The 20,167-nt window shown below is 38.7% G+C and overlaps 2 protein-coding genes and 1 long non-coding RNA gene across 10 annotated transcripts; 2 read left to right on the forward strand and 1 right to left on the reverse strand.

Annotated features, from left to right (window-relative positions):
• Positions 1-1,722: 1,722 nt before the first annotated feature.
• Positions 1,723-20,119, reverse strand: LOC122996231. Its single transcript, XR_006406964.1, has 3 exons — positions 19,644-20,119; positions 4,210-4,219; positions 1,723-1,734 (listed from the first exon to the last, which is right to left on the reverse strand). It is a non-coding gene; the product is annotated as an uncharacterized LOC122996231 (long non-coding RNA).
• LOC122996227 (homeodomain-interacting protein kinase 2-like) lies at positions 1,839-8,448 on the forward strand. 5 transcript variants are annotated; one of them, XM_044371854.1, is made up of 15 exons: positions 1,839-2,127; positions 2,999-3,256; positions 3,358-3,549; positions 4,030-4,211; positions 4,309-4,432; positions 5,260-5,370; positions 5,495-5,563; positions 5,768-5,955; positions 6,045-6,281; positions 6,397-6,467; positions 6,574-6,688; positions 6,768-6,838; positions 7,105-7,219; positions 7,297-7,459; positions 7,611-8,448. In XM_044371854.1, the coding sequence occupies exons 1-15, from the start codon at positions 2,080-2,082 to the stop codon at positions 7,653-7,655; spliced, it is 1,989 nt and encodes a 662-aa protein (XP_044227789.1). In that variant the 5' UTR covers positions 1,839-2,079; the 3' UTR covers positions 7,656-8,448. The 5 variants fall into 5 exon arrangements, with proteins under 5 accessions (XP_044227789.1, XP_044227787.1, XP_044227788.1 ...); XM_044371852.1 differs by lacking the exon at positions 1,839-2,127 and having other exon boundaries at positions 2,772-3,256; XM_044371853.1 differs by lacking the exon at positions 1,839-2,127 and having other exon boundaries at positions 2,772-3,256; positions 7,300-7,459.
• On the forward strand, positions 9,567-19,646 carry LOC122996225 (serine protease FAM111A-like). 4 transcript variants are annotated; one of them, XM_044371849.1, is made up of 6 exons: positions 9,567-10,067; positions 12,172-12,278; positions 16,122-16,240; positions 16,455-16,511; positions 16,729-16,800; positions 17,045-19,646. In XM_044371849.1, exons 3-6 carry the CDS (start codon positions 16,187-16,189, stop codon positions 18,995-18,997), a joined length of 2,136 nt encoding a protein of 711 aa, XP_044227784.1. In that variant the 5' UTR covers positions 9,567-10,067; positions 12,172-12,278; positions 16,122-16,186; the 3' UTR covers positions 18,998-19,646. The 4 variants fall into 4 exon arrangements, with proteins under 4 accessions (XP_044227784.1, XP_044227785.1, XP_044227786.1 ...); XM_044371850.1 differs by lacking the exon at positions 9,567-10,067 and adding an exon at positions 10,703-11,089; XM_044371851.1 differs by lacking the exons at positions 9,567-10,067; positions 12,172-12,278 and adding an exon at positions 14,791-15,602 and having other exon boundaries at positions 16,455-16,506; positions 16,724-16,800.
• Positions 20,120-20,167: the final 48 nt, after the last annotated feature.

Below are 20,167 nucleotides of genomic sequence, written 5' to 3' on the forward strand. Positions count from 1 at the left end.
CCATACATCCATGGTCCAGCGGATGAATTTACTGTTTATTAGACCACAAATGAGACAAGAATTAGCGAGCTAGCGTGGTATATCCTAACTGTGGACTTGCAGTTAGTTCAAAGGCCTTTCGTTATGTTAACTTAATGGTATGACAGCAACTGAAGGGACATAATTTAGTATGTGTCAATTTTACTACTCATGAAGTACAGGTTTTCCAATGCTGTCAAAGTCATTGTTTTGGATAGAGACTGGATGGGGGGTTTAAACTATTCACATCAACTATGCACCCATCTTGTACCTACCTTTTATAGGAACAGATGACTGTCTCTACCACAGCCATAAAGGATGTGCCCCACCAAAGATCTTCAGTCTTTCATAGATTAACATTTTAATACCATACATGCAATATATTGATGGTTCACTTGTCAAAGTTCAACAAGTCAGTGATTACTGTTTATGGATGTGTTGTCACAAAATACTAATTCATTATGCTAGGTTGTTATGAAAGCTACTTTCAAGTCATTCCAAGTTAATGTTTTGGTCATTGACTTGTTATTTTTCTTCATCACTGTTTTGCTATATTTTCTCAGAACATTTAGCATGTTTTGTATTTTCAGGACTCTGATTCTGCTGTACAAGGAAAGGTCTACCAAAACCTCAACATTTTAAAAATGCAGACCTCTACCAAACATTGTGCAGCATGTGCCATGATCCCCTAGGGCTGCGCTGGGAAAAACGATAGAAGCCTATGACTGTAAAATATAGACTGTAAAAAAATGTGTCACCATGCATGCATTTTTCCAGCACTGGCACAGCGCTAAAACCAAATGTGGAGCTAGGTCTGGCCATGCGGGACTACAATGCATGAAACCAGTAAGTCTAGGTTCCCCAATGGCTCTCTCTTCTTTTGTTTACTGTGGCACTCCCATGACACAATATTGCTGTATGTGCTCAAAATAAAGCACACAGGAGGTTGAGGAACAGTCCATTGGAAAGCCATGCAAGCTCATGTAAGAAACTCATGGCAAAGGCCAGGAGGGTTATAAAGCATGCAAAGAGAGAAAGTTGGCGAAAATATTGCAGTACTTTAGGACCGCAAACAGAGGTTAGGAAGTTATGGGGTACTAGAGGAGATATTTGCATTAATCAATAAAATATGGAAACACTCAAGTGTTGTCCCTATACAGAAACATGGTAAAACAGCAAATGAACTTAAAGTCACAGCGAAACAGAGATTTGAGTGTTTTTAGTTTCTGTAGTATAACGTATTTCCCAGTGAAACAGAATATGTGGGAGTAGTTGGAAGGACAAGTGAACTTGAACTTGTAGCTAGTCCTAAATGTGATGTTGAAATGTAATTTAAATGCTGCTGAGACAACACTTACGTGTAACCTGGACATTCAAAATACTTTCACTTTTAAACCAAAGCCTGATTGTAAGCCAGACATCTAGAAATAGTTTTACCTGCAAATCACTGAATCAGTGCTTACTGTGAACTTAAATATATTTCCTTTTTGTTTTGTTAGCCAGAGAGTGGATGTTGATTTAAGTTTTTGTTTGTAAAAATTACTATGTCCAAGGTCAAGAATGAACTTTCACACACAGCACTTATATGGCAGTTGTTCATCAACTTTCAATGACTGCGACCCATAGATTAGGAAGAAATTTGCATTTTTTGCTGATTTTCCACTGAACATGAAACATACAGATCTGACTGAAATGTACATTTCTTGTGTTATTTGCCTTTTTCTGTCCAGAGAAGTGTGTTAATTTAATAAGTGGTGCAATCACATATGTTTAATAAAGAAAAATAAATCTTGTGTTCTCCAACTGAATATTAGGAAAACAAAAACGACAGGTTGCCCCGGGCAACGGTCATTTTCAGACATCTATAGTTCTTATTCTTTCAATCCAACAAAGGCTCTACTTGCGCCTCCCAAGAATGTGACATCATAATGACCTTTAGAATCACAGTGATGCAACAAAGTACTGCAGGAGACTCAACTCACCACTTCTCATTTAAACTGCACTTCAACTGATGCACATCAGCGAGAGGATCGACTTCGACGTGTCAATTTCAAGAGGACCATGTTTGGAACCAGAGAGAAATCGTCACAGCTATCGAGTGAAACCATGGTGAGTTGATCAAATTTGTTTGTTTGAGTGCAAAAAAAGTTCAAAGTTCCCCCTTTAAGACAAGTGATCTCAAACTGTATGTTACAATATGAATACAAAGCACATTTTCACACAAATTATGTAATTCAGTCCCACTTTATTGACATATAATGTATAGTAGAGTCCAAGGATCTGCTGATATTAGCAGATAAACAGATACAATATTTTTTAGGGTTCACAATTTTTCAGGTTTGTCATAAAACAATAGTCAGGTGCCCAAATGAACATTGAAATAGGTTTTTCTTGCTGTAATCATTCCTTCTATTCATTTTGATCATCAGTAGATCCCTTCATAATGTACAATGTACAATATAAGTGATGGGGGACAAAATCCACAAGCCTCCTACTGTGGAATAATGTATTTAAAAGAGTATGTGAAGCTAATATGAAGCTTCAGCAGTCTGAATTAATCCAATCCAGTAGATATCTTTCAATGTTAAGTGTTTTTAGTGCCAAAGTCCCTGTTTTTGGTACTTGTGTGTTTTGACACACTGTGGATTTTGGCCCCCATCACTTACATTTAAAGTGCATTTGAAGGGGATCTTTTAATAGCCAGTATGAACAGGAGGAATGATTACAGCAAGGAAAACCTTTTTCAGTGTTCATACGGACACCTGACTGTTGTTTTGAGACAGACTTGAAAATTGTGAATCTATCCTTTAAGTAACTATATAAGCTTAGGTAGTTGCAACCCATCTCTCACCACTTATATTTAAATATAAAATGTTATCAAGTCATGTTGTATGGATATGTGCAGTATATTGCTGGTGTCATGTTGTATGGGACAAGACATGACTTCATATTGTGTCTACTCTCTCCTGCTCTCCTCCAGTCTATGAATTATCATCATTATCCTACATCACCTGAATGGGAGACCACCTCCTCTTCCACCTCCTATTCCTCCTCCTCTTCCTCCTCCCAGGACATCCTAGACGTGCTCTCCTCCCCCTCCTCTGACTATTTCGTCCAGTCTTTTCTTGGGGAGGGCTGTTTTGGGAAAGTCACCAAGTGTCTGAAGACAGCCACCATGGAAACCGTGGCTGTGAAGATGGTCAAGGACTGCAACTTCAAGGATCAGGCGAAGAATGAGGTAGAACAGACGTGATGTGTATCACAGTTTGATTTACACAGAGCTTCAAAAGCACTATACACTGTACTGACCTCAAATCTAACATCTCATTTGTTTCCCAGGTGGAAATCCTTGAACAACTGAGGGCTTTCGACTCCGACAAATTCAACTTTGTCAGATACAACGACGCCTTTATCGACAGAGAAAGCGTTTGTCTGGAGTTCGAAATGCTGGACATAAGTCTGCTGGATTACGTGGAGAAGAGACCTTCCTGTTCTCTCCTCGTTAAGGAAATCCGCCCAATTCTGCAACAGGTAGGTGTCACTTGTGATTGACATAGTAGAGCTGTAGTAGGGTAAAGCAATACATCATCCACCAGAACTGTTTAGAAACCAGCTTTCTATCTCATTATGCCCCATCCACACTGCTTTAGTTTGTATAAGAAATCCAAAGCTCTCTGTTCGGAGTGGGGTTTAGTAGTAACCTGTAAATTGTTGAGTATCTGTCAGAGATTAATTTTTGAGGGCATTTTTTGTGGTGTTGGTATTATTAATGTATTTATTCTCTACTTCTTTAGTAACCTTTACTATTGTATTGTACTCCACTGCATTACACTGTAGAGATTCTTCTATTTCTGTCCTACTGCATGAAAATAATTTGACCTCATGTGACACTGAACTCAGCCTCAAATGTTTTTAAAACTTCTTTAGCAAAGCCCTTAAAAGCTATTCAAAAATATCAACTGTGCCGATGTACTGTAGTTCAACTCAAATATGATTTCTTCATGACCTCAGGTGGCCACAGCCCTGCAACTCCTGAGGAGCCTAGGAGTTGCACATACTGATATCAAGCCCGACAACATCATGATGGTGGACCATATAAACCAGCCACTCAGGGTGAAGATAATCGACTTTGGCTTGGCTCGCCGTGTCTCACAGACAGACTGGGCCATGGACATTCAGCCACTAAATTACAGGTAAGTGACTATGGCAGAGTTCTGGCTTTAAATTTCATAACTGATAAAGAAGCCAAAAATATAAAACCAAAATAATATGTTATATTTCATTTCGTAGAGCCCCAGAGATCATCCTGGGCTTTCCCTACACAGCGGCCATTGACATGTGGTCTCTCGGCTGCATGGCTGCAGAGCTGTTCCTGGGCGATTTGCTGTACCCTGGTAACTGTGAATATGACATGGTAAGTGTACAATTTAAAAGTCAACAAAAATTTTCCATTTATTGTGTTTGAGGGACAAAAAAAAGCCAAGAATAAGAAGTTTAAGTAGAATAAGTAGAATAACCACATAGTGGTGCACATGCTACTTTTTTAACATACTAAAACTTAAAATGAATTTGTATACAAACAATATCCTAAAGAAATAGTTTAGCGTTTCGATAAATTTGCTTTATTCATGAGAATTAGATCAGAAGATTGACACCAAAGGTTGGTCTGTGCATTAAGTACAGAGCTGGAGCTGGAGGCAATTAGCTTAGCATAGCCTAAAGACTGATAGCAAGAGAAAACAGCTAGCCTGATTCTCTCACCAAAGACAGTTACAGTGCGTACCTCCCCCAAAAACCATGGCGTTGATGTTTTTACAAAATGCCTAGCAGCACCTATAAACCTCTAATTAACACATAGTGTCTCATTTGTCCATTCACAAAGAGAAATGTAAAGCTACATGGTGTAACTATTTCTTGGAGAAAATGCCACGCTAGCTTTTTCGCCTGCTTCCAGTCTTTATGCTAATCCACCTAATCGCCTCATGGCTCTAGATCCATACTAAGACATAAATGGTATCAATCTTCTCATTTAACTCTTGGCAATAAGGCAAATAAGAATATTTTCCTGTCACACTATTTCTTTAATTTAGTCAAGAATAGCATAAAACTAACTTTTCTTAGCAAGTGAGCTTTACTGTAGCAATTCTACAATAGTTGTTGGAAAAGCAAAAAACTACAAAATCTTAATATCTGTCTTATGTACCAACTGTAACTGACTTTTTAACATTGTTGTGCCTCCAGTTAAGACATATTATACAGACTCAGGGTCAGCTACCACAGAAGCTTCTCAATAACGGAGTCAAAACCAGGTGCTTTTTCCGGCAGAAGAGTGACCGTCAGTGGAGATTAAAGGTACCAACACTCAGAGGCTTTCACCTCTTTAACTCCGTCTTTCCATCAGTCTGTCTTTGTTTCTACCTTTAAAACTCATTATGCTTTGGACAGATTAGCTAACTCTAATATGACCTCTCTTTAGACGCCCTTTGAATATGGAATCGTCAGCTGGACCGAGACGTATTTCACCTCCCTGGATGATATTAAGACGGTAGGAAATTCATCAAACATCATACTTTTAGTTCTTCAGAATGAAAGCATTTGACACAGAAGTACCACCATGACCCAGTAAAATGTACAGTACCAGTCAAGTTTGGACACACCTTTCCATTCACTGGAATGAGAAAGTGTGTTCAAACTTTCAACTGGTACAGTAAACGAGATTATGCTGACATATGTGTTTTTTCTGATCCAGGTTACCCCGGTATGTCATCTGTCAGACGAGGACATCATGGCTGAAATCGACGACCGGGAGAATTTCGTGGATTTGCTGAAGCAGATGCTGGAGTTTGACGTTGCTAAACGGATAACACCCAGCCAGCTTCTTGACGATCCGTTCATCACCATGAGGGACATTGCAGCCAGATACCCCGACAGCCTCTAGTAAGTCTACATTTAGATGATATGTTTAAAATCTCCATTGTAATGTGGATGAATTAAGTTGCTTAATTTATTGATTTATTGTCTTTCAGTCTTCAATCATGCAGTGAAAATATGGACGTCTGTCGGCATCAGAGTCTGAGCTCTGATAGCTCAGGCTCTGAAGTTCAGTCCATCCAGCAGCCACACCCGAACCCGCAGGCCTCCTTCAGCTTCACCAGCCAGGACCAGCCCAACATCTCCCTCCAGGTGGGATCACATCACATCTGGATCACATCTGCCATCAAACCTGCGAGGAAAAGAATGAGGGACTCACAGAGCGATGACAGGTAAGTGTTGTACATCTTTTTGCGCTGATTTTACTGTATACTTACTATTTGTGTATATTATTGGATATTTTACTCTTAAAAATCAAGAGATTCACATAGTATTTGGTCTATGTAGATCCCCGGACTGCATTTCCCCAGACAGAAAGAGGATTAAGATGGACATGGATCTCATCCAGAGACACACAGGTAGGTTAATCTTCAGCAACACACACTTGGGATCAACTGGTTTTAAATTAGTTAATCAGAAACTTTGTAAAATACGATATTATATTCTTCCTTCTGTCTTTTTTAGAATTGCCTCAGAAGTCCAAAGAGGCTCCATCTGAGGCTACATCCAGGGAGGTCAAAGCTAAGCCTCAGAGAAAAAAGAAGTGGGACACTTTTATGGCTTCACACAGCAACGACAGGTAGGTATTTTTAAATCTGTACATAATGTTAACTTACTTTTAAAATTCAAGACATTCAAACAATATTTGGTCTTTGCAGAAGTCCAGACAGTGTCTCACCAGAGAGGAAGAGGAGGAAGATTAACCCTGATGATGTCCAGACACAAACAGGTAGGCCCATCTGAATGTCGGTTTGATCATGCGCTTGCATGTGAAGTCAACACTAACTGCCGCTTTGTAACTAGAGTGTTTCACACTAAATTCACCACTTTCTTCATTTGCACCATTTCTACTTACACTGTAACAACTTGCAATTTATTTTAAATAATTTCAGTGGATGATATCTTCAGGTCTGAAATTAAGTGATAATATTTCATAAGTGTTAGCTTTTTCAGCGTAATAACCACCTGTTTGTTATTCTTTCTCCTTTTTTACAGAGTTGCTTCAAAACTCCAAAGAGGCCCCATCTGAGGCTACGTCCAGCGAGGCCAAAGCTAAGCCTCAGAGGAAAAGGACGTGGGACACCTTTATGGCCTCACACGGCGGCAACAGGTAGGTATTATTTTACTTGTTTGATTAAATTTTAGTTTCAAAATTCAAGAGATTAAAACAACAAATTTGGTTTTTAGCAGAAGTCCACACAGCACCTCCCCAGAGAGAAAGAGGAGGAAGATACGCCTGCTTCAGGACTCCAGAGAGGCTCCACCTGAAGCTCCGTCGAGTGAGGCCATAACGGAACCTCAGAGGAAACGGTCCTGGGCCTCTTTTATAGCCTCATGCAGCGGCCAATGGGTATGTATTATTTATCTACTGTTAACATTTTACTGTTTTCTATGCTATATTTCTGTCATTTGTCTTTCTTCTATTCTGTACACAAAAAATTGACTCGCTTTGATTTGACTGCCCAAATTCAAGAGATTCAAACAACGTTTTATCCTTGCAGAAGTCCAAATACCACCTCACCAGAGAGGAAGATGAACACGGATGAGTTGGAGCGACGTACAGATAGGATCACTTTTGACTTCTTTATAACAGGGCTCAAGTCAGCCATTCAGCTAGATGTCCTGAATCAAAATGACACATTTGTGGGTAGTTTGGGGAAACTTTGTAAATTATGGTGAGATGTAGAACAAATGTTAACGAGCATATATAGAGGTATGCTCTAATATGTCAACATACTCACTTGGGATCAATTTACTTGAAATCATTTTGCCAGAAAATGTCTAGATATGATCTAGAGGTTTAGTTTAGTTTAGTTTATTAGGATCCCCATTAGCCATTACACTAGGCAACAGCTACTCTTCCTGGGGTCCACATTAACACAAAATACAATACAAATCAAGATAAAATGAAAAGAAAAAAAAACAGTGGACAAGGTCTTGAAGTCATAAAGAAAGAAACACAAAACTTAGATGAAATGAGGAAGATTAAGATGCTCTGCAAGTCTGACTCTCTACCTGACAGCACAGGAGTCTACGAGAGGCTGAATGCTCCTGAACTCTGAGGAGGCTCCAGCGATGAGGACCCAGTCCAAGTCTCCCAGGGAATAAACGGTGTCTGATGAGGATTCAGAGACTGACAACAAGCAGGTGTAGTATCACTTCCCTGTGAGTGTCACTTTTAAAATTAACAAATGGTATCATTGTTTTTTTAGGCCATGGATGTAACTTCGGCCAGAAGGACCCAGAGCTGAAGAACGGTGCCAGAGTGAAGTAGTTTGAGGACTACAGATCAGGGCAAGGATATGGGTTTGGTTGTAAATAAATAATTGTGTATGTGTACTTGCTTTCTATCACTCTTTTTTCTTTCATGGGCACATGTGCGCACACACATACACACATAAAGAGCCTGACTTTGCAAAATGTTTCCTTTACTGAATATGCATTTGTTGACTTGCCTGAATCCAGACTGTATCATGATTTTTTTTTCCTCTGACTTTTACATTTTATTTTATTGATAGACTACTTAAGCATGAATCTGAGACCAAAGTTAATTTATAAAAATATTCTAATAAAATAAGTGTATAGGAACCTGTAGGTAACGTGCTTCTCTGTAACTAGCTGCTGTAAGGTCAAACCTAACCTGAGATTCTGTCCTTCATTCACTTTGTGTATTTGGACGACACAACTCAAGCGTTTCATGACAGAGCCACAGTGATGCTCAAACCTATCTTTAAATGATCTCAAAAACTTCTATTTGTATTATTTTTCATTCAACTCCTGAACTTATGGCTTGACAAACATTGTCACTCTTCGTTAAACAGCTTTACACGCACAGTAACAGTGTGAGCCGTCTTACCTTAAAATGATTAGATTTGAGGTTCGTGCAGATTAAAGCCACAAATATACTTGCCTTTACGAAACGGAAACCATGGCCACTCTTGAGAAAGTTTACAATATTGTTTATGTTGAGATCACGGCAGCGGCGGCATCAAGCATCGCCATATAGACATCATATACTGTAGATGAGGGTTGGTGCAGACAAGCTCTATGAGTTTCTATTTGAAACTTCCCACCATTGTTGTGACCAGACACTGCTGCTAACCTTATTTTGTGATACTGCCCCCACTAGTCATGCACTGAATTGCATCTCATGGATGTGTAGCATTCATTTCTGAGGAAGTGCACAAACAACTCTCCCAATGAATGTAGGACACACAAAGTAGCCATGATGCCTATGCAAACGCATAGTTAAAAGCAAGTAAGGTTTTAGGCAAACTACTTCATGTGTTGATCTTATCATAAGCGCTCAGTCATTCTGGATTGTTTTCCACCTCTCTATGCCGACACATCACTTGGACGTGCCACTTGGAAATCATTTGAACTGATTTGAATATTAAATCTGGGCTTTAAATTTGAAATAAACTGATTTAGTCTATGTAAGATTTTATCCTTACATTTATTTATTGTCTCCCTACATTACATGTCATACTTAGTCTCCTGTTTTAGGGTTCATGGTCGATTGAATTGCATTGAAAAATGGTCAACCTCATGATGACACTAGAGGAAAAAGTCTGCTGATCACTAAAATCAGCAGGATTCATCCTCTGGGGACCATGAATGTCTGTACAAAATCCTATGGCAAACCATCCAATTATTGTTGAGATGTTTCATACTGCTAGTGTGGCTAAAAACAGTTGTTACTGAGGAAATTAAAAAATAGCAAACAGCTAAAGATGACTGAAGAAAATATGACTCTGTATTACAACACAGCACCTCATAAGCTACATGAATTGATGTCTTGTTGGTAGGTGGCAGAAAGCATCTAAATAAGCTGACAGATATGCAGCCATCACCTTATTATAGCCAAAATTCGGCTAATACATTAGCAAACAGTTTCCTTCCTACACATGCGGCAAACAGGATTCATTCAGAGTCATGTTGCTGGCTGAATACAAGTGGTAAGTCCAATATTCATACACCTTGTAGCTGTTAGCTCCCTTTTTGTCTCCAGCCATAGACTGTCTATGTCTCTAACTGGTTTGTTAGCTTGCTAGCTGTTAAACATTTCTTAGAAGCTAGTCACAAACTTTGTCTGCCCCTGCCATGGGCAGCTAGCAAGCTTTCTTTTATTGGAAACAGACTGAACTATACAATAAATGTGGTGTAAAACCAATAAATTCACTAAAAGAGGCTATAAAGCTCTATAGCTGCAGAGTTCGGTGTTAATTGTGCAGGATTTCGGCACTATCACACAGTCATTTGATTTAATGAATACAGTTAATATAAAAATAATGATTAATGCAGGTCTAAAGCAGGCTGAATACACAATTGTGCAACCAGTTTTTAAAAAAAAACAAACTCAGTGGTACCCACGTTACTAAATTAATTCCAGCCTAAGTTTGTCTCTGAGAAACGGCAATTGGACTAGACAGAGACAAATATTAGAGAGCTGAAAGTATATTTTGGCTGACTCGGGGCAGTGGTGGTTATAGCAGCCTTGACGACAGGGAGAAAAAAATGTTAAAATGAATGCCAACATGACAGAGTTCATCGTAGAGTCCGCCCTTGATTGATGGTGCAGTATTAGACATCAACAAATATTAACATTCTCAAAAGTGGGCTCTATTTTGAACTGCAAACTTGAGAAGAAGTAATCTAGAAAATGTTTGCGCAGACGTTAGAGAGAAAGAAGCCTATGTGTGTATTTTTTGAGAAACTTTCATTGCATTGGGAAAACAAAGAATAAATGGTGCGTGTGTGTGTGCTAGTGTAAGACTGTATGTTTAGCAGGTTTTTGAGGGTGTGGGGGTTAATATTTTGGGGAGACCGATAATGAAGTAGGGAGACAAATAGTTTATTTCTGTTCTGGTTAGCAAACAGAACTGAAAGTGAAAAAGAGACAAGATGAGGCAAGGATGGATATTTAGTGAAAGAAGGGTGTCAAGGAATGGAAAAATGAAAGTAGAGGAATGAAGAGAAGGTAAATAGGTATAAATGGATGTAAAAGGAAAGAAGGGACTAGTTGATGTTTGAAAAAGACTAGGCCTAACACTATGGTGATCCTATGAGGCTGTAATGGTCATTATACAAACCAGAAATCAAAATGTGGATGGAAAGTGGGGAGAAAACCTTCCTATACTTTGTTCCTTTCCACTGGGCAAAAATGTAAACATAACATTATTTTTTCATGTCAGTATCTGTGTTGCCACGACTTAAACCACTTGAATGTCAAGCGTTCCCATGACGCCTCACGAGTTTCATTTGAAGACAACACATTTAGCACATTAGCATTGTTAGAGTGAGCTATGCCTTTTTACAGCCTCAGGCATTTAATATAACATAACACTGTGTTCATGTCATATAGGATGGACAACTTGTGAATGTTCACATCACATCATCAGACAAGGTTAAAGATACTGTGCAATGTCAATGTAGCACTGTATCCATGAAACTAAATTAGCTTGAACAAAGGACTTTAGCATCTGGCATGTGTAGCATGCATAGCTGACACTAATGGGGAATTTGGTCAGTTTTAGTGGTTTAGTAACTGTTAAACAAGTGAAGTTTTTAACTACTAATGTTGACAGTATATAAATCAAGGAATAACCAAAGTCATTTGGGATTCATTCTCTGTCTGTAGAATATAAAAAATGCTCCGACTTTAGATTATTTCCACTTGATATAGCTAATACACGCTGCTGAAGCCTCTTATTAGCTTTGGTCTAGCCCTTAGGAGTCGCCGATCACGCCGGCGTGATCAAATGACGTGTCTGTTTCAGGACGTCGTAGCATAAAAACAAAGTCACATTAAGTGTTGCTGTCAACTTCTGTCAAAAGTGCTGGCTTGAAACTCTATGCCAGTTTTTGTTTGGTGTTGATAAACCAAGTAAAAACGGAGATACATTGATATAAAAATCATGTTTACTCAAGTGTAAAAGCGTGCGAGATGGGACGGGGCAAACGTCGCTTTTATTTTATATCTTCGTCATTTTTTGTCATATGACGAAACGGGAAAAAAATGCTCAAATCTACTGATCGTGCTCCACAGATTCAACATTTCAGGAATAGAGGATTGCCAACTGTGAAGAGCACCTACGGTGGAGAAATGCGGGCGAGAGAGGGAAGCGGGAGAGAGAAAGAACAACAGAGACACGTGAGGAGATATTGAGATAATTTTAGGAAGATCTGAAGTTTTTGAGTCGGGAAATGAAGCGAACGCTTAACGTAAGCCAAGAGCCATAAAGTTGTTTTTTCAAGAGGAAGACGCTGATGACAGCTCATTGTCGGAATCAGAGAGCAACGACCAGTTGGGTTGAGCAAGCATAATAACAACAATAATAACAATAACAGTGATAATAATAATAGATATATGATATAATAATAATGATGATAACAATAGTAACCAGAGAAGGTGTCAAGGCAGGACACCCACAACTGTTTTGAAGAGTGGCACAGCTGAAAAAGAAAAAAAAACGCCTATGGCTACACCTGCTTTTTGTTGTAAATAGCTCTCTATAGTTTGATTTTATCTCAGTGTTACCTTTACATGTTATACTTGCACTATTTGGGAACCTCACTACACTCTGGGAATGCAAGGCCTGTAATATAGTTCTGTGTCTAATAGTTTACATCAACTATTTTGAAGAGTGGCATAACTAAAAAGTAAAAAACGCCTATTGTTACATCTGCTTTTTGTTGTAAATAGATGTATATAGATTGATTTTATCTCAGTGTTACCATTATATGTTCACATTTGCAACCTGTGTTTACATTTGCAAACTTTAAAATGCTTTGTTGAACATGTTTGTGTCTCTTATAGTGAAAATACTACAATTTTCCCGATCGGATTTTATGTATTTTGTGTGTTTTTTGGTCCAATATGACCATATGTCCAATATTTTTCAAAGTGAAAAAAATAACTGTCTGGTCAGATAGGTGATGTTGTGCTGAAAAAAAAGATACCAAACATTGGCATGTTAAACATTTTTTAAAGTGATATATAAAGGCAAATTCAAACGTATGCAAAAACGGCCAAAATAGCCCAAGACTCCTAGCTCATACCGCTCAGTTGCACTTACAGCTGTATTATGTAAAATAATGGAAATGTATGGTTAGACAGACTAGTATATATGCTCCAGAAACAGGGATATTTCGTCCCCTATCAGAGTGACTGTAGGGTTGGATAATCCACTATGGACTCTGCACTAGATTTGGATATCAGGAAGGCTTTATCAAATAAAGAAACAGTAGTGGGTGTATTTCTCAAAGTTGAGAAGGCATATGAAATGTTGTGTAAGAAGGGTTTAGTGATAAAGCTGTATGATGCTGGGGTACAAGGTAGGATGCTAAACTGGATCAAGAACTTTTTGAGAGATCATACTACTCAAGTAATAGTAGGTGGGGCTATATCCTATAAAAAAATGTGGGTAATGGGACCCCCCAGGGAAGTGTAATCAGCCCAGTTTTGTTTAATCTGATGATCAATGATATTTTTATAAAGCGTGAAATGTTTTTGGTGTATTGCTATTTGCTGATGACGGACCTTTATGGAAAAGAGGTAGAAATTTAGACCACATACGTAAGCAACTGCAGCCGGTATTGGATAAAGTAGTGATATGGGCAGAGGAATGGGTTTTAAAATTTTGGTTGCAAAGTCAAAGTATGTGGTCCTTGGTTTTAAAAAGAAAGCATCACAACAGGACCTCAGGCTATATAACAAGCGTATTGAAAGAGTTCAAACATTCACATTTTTGGGCGTCTGGTTTGAATGACATGGACGGTACATGTAGGGAAGACAGTTGCAAAGTGTGAGAAAATCATTAATGTCATACGATGTCTGGTAGGATCTGACTGGGGGAGCGGATAGAGGAACATTAATGATGATTTACAATCATAAGATCTGCAATTGATTATGGGTTTATGACATATGGGACAGCAGCTTCCTCTGTTCTAAAGACGCTGGATGTGATGCAGGCTAAAGCACTTCAAACATGTGGCAGGACTTTTAGAACAACACCTATTAATGCTATTTTGATTGAAATGGAGGAAACCACATTAGAGCTGAGAAGGAGCAAATTGTCTCTGTTCTACTGGTCTAAGCTACAGAGTTATAGGTTCTTAATATCTGCTAAGTATTTGTTAGGGGAGCACTAAGAAATTCAGGGAACAGGTGGAAAAGTGAGGAGGGAGAGTCTAGCAAATTCCATAGGTGAGAGAGCACAGGATTCGTTGATGGGCCCAGCAGTGTGCTGGCCACCTGTTTCACCATGCCAGAACCCAATGTAGACTTTTTTTTTTTATAAATGTAGCTCGTCATTTCAGAGCTTGTGGCAATCTTGTGGGCACATGGGTAGGTGGAGGAAGTTAGACCAGGAAAGATGCTCAGATTCTACTGCAACACCAATGGCACTGAATCAATCAATCAATCAATCAATCAATCAATTTTTATTTATGTAGCACCATATCACAACAGAAGTCATCTCAAGGCACTTTTCACATAGAGCAGGTCAAGACCGTACTCTTTAATTTACAGAGACCCAACAATTCCCCCATGAGCAAGCACTTGGCGACAGCGGTAAGGAAAAACTCCCTTTTAACGGGTAGAAACCTCAAGCAGACCCCAGCTCTTGGTGGGCGGCCATCTGCTTTGACCGGTTGGGTATGGTGGGGAATGGTGGGAGAAGTGGGGTCACACTAGATCTAACAGTAGAAATTTTGACGGTGTTAAATTGAATATCTAATTTTGGGGACACTGCTGTTTTTCTGGGTCCTAGCTCATATAGGAGTACAGGGGAATGAAGAAGCTGATAAGACAGCAAAAAGAGATGTCAACAGGAATTAGATATGGACGTACCGCATGGAAGGGTTGAGTGTAAGAGCTTAATACAACAAGGAATAGCAAAGTCAAGGCAAAAACAATGGAAGGAGGGAAACAAAGGTAGGTTTTATTTTTCAATACAGCCAACACTGACACACGTCAAACAGGCCTACAAGAATGGGCAGGAAGGACAATCTGATAATAACTAGGCTGAGACTGGGTCACTGTGCCCTGAAACATGGGCTGGCACTGGTTTGTTGGAAAATGCATCTGTGGAGAGGCAGAAACTGTGAATCATACTTTGATGCAATACACCAACTATCACACAGACAGAAGCCTCACGCAAGCAGAGCGGTCAGAAATTGGAGTTACAGATCATTCATTAAAATCAATATTCATCGTGGAACACTGTGAAACAACAAAAACTGTAATTTAATCCATCGCACTGGACTCTACTTTAGGATTTAACTAATTCAATGGATTTCTATAAATGACCTGTGGAGGGTAGCAAGACGCCTTTGCTCCGTCTAGTCTGCCGCAATTTCATCAGAAGAAGAAGAAGAACTATGACGTCAAAGCAAAGGCGGGTGTTTTAAAACAGAAAGAGGGCCGCTGCAGAGCTCTCGTTCTCTTTATACTTCCGTACGTCATCGGCGGTTTAATCGCGCAGTTTTTGGTAAGCTTTTCGGTCTTCAAAAATACTTCAAACCGTTCCTTTCTATCCGAATTAGCTAAAGATGGTGCAGCAGAGTTAGCTGTTGTCTATATTTAGGCTTGTAACAGAATATTGTCGAATATTTTACTGTCATTGTCGGAGACGACTGCAGTTGTTAAATGGCCGCCAGTGCTATAACTTGGCTTTATGTGCGTTATTCAGTATAAGAACATGAGAAATGTAGAAACGGTCTAGAAATACCGAAAGAAAAGTAACAGGTGTTGTACATTGTACGTAAAGTATACAAGTACAATGGCTTTCCTATGTAAAACCACAAAAAGTGAGCTTTCCCCACTGGTGAGGGTTCAAGCAGCCATGTTGTTTGGACGGGGGAAAATGCCATATATCATATCATATCATATCATATCATATCATATCATATCATGATATCATATTTTGATATGAATACACTAAATTATATATATTTTATGTACTATAAACCATTAAAGATTAATCACATTTCCCTGCCTTTTCCTGCAGGTATACTACATCAACGACTTTCACCTCACCATCAAAGTTGCTGATATTCATCTGCAAGCATCACGATGGGATTTAAGTTGAAGCCCAAAAATGATGGACCAATGGACAAATTTGTCAAGGTACTGATTTTCTCCTATTCCATATTAATTGATATACTTTTACCACATTCATTATTTTGATTTGTGAGACTACTTTTTTATATGGGTTTGGTAATTTCATCCAGCTTAGTGCCCCTTATCAAGGAAATAAATGAAAAAAATAACATGTCAAAACTGTTGAGCATGAATTCTGTATTACATAGCTACTGACAACATTACTGTCTGTTATCTGAAGAAAATGACAGGTGACCAGAATGGGGAAAGCACTCCACCTCCTAAATTACAAGCAAAGGTTTGTCATATTTTATTTAATTTCTGTGTTGGCTAATAGAAATTATAGATAAAATATTCAATATTTTGATTTGTGAGACTACTGTTTTCTCTAACTGTTTGCTCTTTGTCCCTTATCAAGGAAGTTAATGAAAAAAATAATATGAACATGTCAAAACTGTTGAGCATGCATTCTGTATTACATAACTATTGATAACATTACTGTCTGTTATCTGAAGAAAATGACAGGTAACCAGAATGGAGACAGAAGTCAGCCTCCTAAATTACAAGCTGACAAGTTACAAGTAAAGGTTTGTTACATTTTATTTAATTTCTGTGTTGGCTAGATTATGGATAAAATACACAGACTTCTTCATTCTGCATTTTAATTTAACATCTTAGTCCCAACTGCTGCTGTTTTTTGTTAGATTTCATTTCACTTCAGCAATGTGTCTGAGGTGATATGACAAGGTTTTAATGTGACATTGCTTTAATGGAATAAACATTGTTTTACCTTAATTCAGTTAAGAGAGACTTTTGTTTTTTCATCACCAGGAAGTGGAGCCACATGGAACACATTCTTTTGATTGGTGCTGGAGTGACAAGAAACCCACAACTATCACCTGTGATAAAGCAGGAACTGTTGAGGATGTGCTGAAGAGAAGTTCACAGTTTAGAGAAATTGCAGAAAAGAACAAAAACAAAGAGCTTGTTATTGTAAGAGATGGGAAAGCAATCAGTTCACACTTCCCATGCCGTTTAATTAAAAAAAAACGCTTGACTGTCAGATATGTTAAAGCTAACAACAAGGCAAAACAACTGGCTAGTGGCTCTGGTCTTCCTCAAAGAAAGAGGCCGTCTGGTGAGCTTGTGAGGTTTCATGTTCTAACAAAGGGAGGTAAAACAGTAATGAAACTCATGAGAAACCCGGCACTACAAAAAGAAATTCAGGAAATTACTGTTTATGCATACAAAGGGGAAAAGGTGAAGCAAGCTCTGGAGAGAGATGGTCGTTTTTTAGAGACTATATTTACAAAGAACTGTGCGCTCTCTCACACAAGCACTGAAGTAAACACGGAGATGTCCAACCTCGTTGATGATCTTGATGGTAAAACTTTTAAGATCATACTGCTCAATAAGTCTAGTCCACCAGAAAGTCAGCCTGGCAGTCTTGATGATGCTTACATGGTGCAAAATGAATCTCCGAGATCTGATTCTGATGAAAACCAAGATCCTCAACAGCAATCAATCACAACTGAGTCAATGAATGACAATAAACCAAAAGAGAAACCAGAGCTGAATGATGTCGTGGTCACATTCAAAACAATACATGAAATACCTAATTCAAAAACGATGCGGTGTAACCTGTCTTCACAGTTTAAAGATGTGGTGAACAGCATGAACATGAAAAGTGAGCGTGTTTCTAAGCGTTCTCGTATTCAAAATCTTTTCCATGTTGAGTATGGAAAGAATGCTCTGACATGCAATGAAGTGAAAACAATGAAGAAACTGATGCAGCTGAGTTGCTCAGTGTGTCAGGTGAGAATAAATGGGATGCCTGCTGGAAGTGGCTTTCTCCTGTTTGACAAGTTTGTCCTCACAAACGGCCATGTCGTTAAAGACATTTGTAATGAGAGTACAGGGCAACTTGTGCAGAGGGTAACTGTCCATTTCTCTTTTGAAAGTCTAGACCAGATGGAGGGAGAGCAAGAGTCAGGAGCAAATGTAGTGGAGGAAATGGTTGGTGGTCAATACTGTTGTGATGTCTCAGGGCACAAGCATGACTGGGCTTTGTTGAGCCTCTGTGCTGATCAGACTTTGCCTGATGGACTGTTACCACACTTTGGATTCCTTCCCCAAAGTGGTGGAATTTGCATAATTGGGCATCCTGATGGAGGTGTGAAAAGGATTGATCCATGTGTCATTGTTTCATCTGATAAGCGCAGCCAGACTGTGGAGAGGCATTACCATGAAAATCCAGGCGGCGTTCTGGTTGAAAACAGTTATTACAGTGAAAGTCAAGAGACCATTCAGATGGTCACTCGCAATTTCTTCGAGAATGTGGCAGAATCTGTCAAACATAACAGACAGGTTCTAACTTACGAGACTTGTTTTTACTTTGGCTCATCTGGTTCTCCTGTCTTTGATAAGTACTGCCATGTTGTTGCAATGCATACTGGAGGGTTTCACTACCACAGTCCAAGGGGAGAACTCAAGAGTGTCATAGAGTATGGCCATCCTTTGTTTATCATTATGGAGCAGATCATTGTCCAGATGGTAGAGAGAGGAAGACTTGATGTGTTGAAGGCGTACCTTGCCTGTGATTATGATCAACACCAAAACATGATGACCAATGTGAAGAAGAAACTGGTCGAAAGCAGAAATCTCACAGCATTTAAAAATGCCGTCAACAACTCAGCAGTTGCAGGTGATGAGAAACTCAAGACGTTCTTTGAGTTCTTCTGTCAGACAGAGGACCCTGTCCCAATGGACACAGACAGTAACTAAGCTGCAGACTAAAGATACAGTGAGAGCAATTTCAGTGCTGAACAACAAGGGCTATTACTTGTTTTTGCATCTATCAGGATACATTTTTAATTAAACACCAAAGGAATACAGGGAGGGATGTCATTAAAAATTGGTGTTTTCAGTGTTTTAAATAATCATATTCAGTGAAACATGTTTTCTTCATACTCATTTTTAGCCACGTTTGCATCTCTAAATGCCTGTTTTTGTTTGGTTGATTTTTATTTACTGTATTTTGCCTCAGTTTTTCTTTATCCATAAATAATTCTTATGTTTTTTGATTCTGTGCTTGCTCATAGCAAATGTGACGATTTTGAAGAAACTAAGATGATCTGGTTGGATTTCTTAGCTCAGCTGATAAATCAACCGGCCAATATTAAAGGCCAATAATTTTATTTCATGACAAATATATTGATGTTGGGATATATGTTTATTGTCATATAATTAAGAAGAATTGCAGTACGAAAATGCCAAAGACATTTTTAAAGCAATTTAGGAACCAGGTCTTCATCACATAGTTTTTCCATCAGAGAGGACTCACTGTAAAGTGTCTGGTTCATTATGTTTCCTCTAAGATACTCTGATTTCCTTTATTTTATGGAATCCTTTTTATGCCTGATGATGAAACTCAATTCAAATCAAAATCAAAAATCAAATTCAAAATCATCGTCTGATGCAAGAGCTGAACTGCTGTTAAAATGAAAAACTTTTATGCATGGACAAGACTTCTTGAACAGGATAGTTGTTGATCAAGCTTACAGTACATTCCAGTATGTGATATACAGTCATTTTATGTGCTTTATCATGAACTGTTATTTTTATACTGTTCTTTGCTTTCTGAATAAATTTCATACTTTGAAATATTGAGTATTTATTTCGTTGTGTATATGATTATTTTCAGCCGTTTTAAATTGTGTTTGATGGACTAACTCACACTTCACAGTCACAGTCAGTCTTTGATTTTTCAGTAGTGAGTCAGATTAAACAGCAGGTGGAGATATTTGACAGTTTGATGCTTTAATCTTTGGTCTCCATTAGGATTTTTCGCCTAGGATAGCGAAGTCATGACCCATCCTACTCTGCCTCTGATTGGCTTACCCTGATATTCTTATCCTAAATCTAACCAATCACAACGAAGGCAACGAGTACTGG

This window comes from Thunnus albacares, chromosome 13 (genome assembly GCF_914725855.1).
Source record: "Thunnus albacares chromosome 13, fThuAlb1.1, whole genome shotgun sequence".
Taxonomy (NCBI): domain Eukaryota; kingdom Metazoa; phylum Chordata; class Actinopteri; order Scombriformes; family Scombridae; genus Thunnus; species Thunnus albacares.

What these genes read in the sequence shown, in the direction of transcription:
- LOC122996227 (XM_044371852.1), top strand. Translation starts at nt 2,903, where the DNA reads ATGTTGTATGGATATGTGCAGTATATTGCTGGTGTCATGTTGTATGGG. An exon ending in AGGATCAGGCGAAGAATGAG is followed by an intron (nt 3,257 to 3,357) that starts GTAGAACAGACG and finishes TTTGTTTCCCAG; the next exon opens with GTGGAAATCCTTGAACAACT. An exon ending in ACCGTCAGTGGAGATTAAAG is followed by an intron (nt 5,371 to 5,494) that starts GTACCAACACTC and finishes ACCTCTCTTTAG; the next exon opens with ACGCCCTTTGAATATGGAAT.
- LOC122996225 (XM_044371849.1), top strand. Translation starts at nt 16,187, where the DNA reads ATGGGATTTAAGTTGAAGCCCAAAAATGATGGACCAATGGACAAATTT. An exon ending in CTCCTAAATTACAAGCAAAG is followed by an intron (nt 16,512 to 16,728) that starts GTTTGTCATATT and finishes TGTTATCTGAAG; the next exon opens with AAAATGACAGGTAACCAGAA. An exon ending in CTGACAAGTTACAAGTAAAG is followed by an intron (nt 16,801 to 17,044) that starts GTTTGTTACATT and finishes TTTCATCACCAG; the next exon opens with GAAGTGGAGCCACATGGAAC.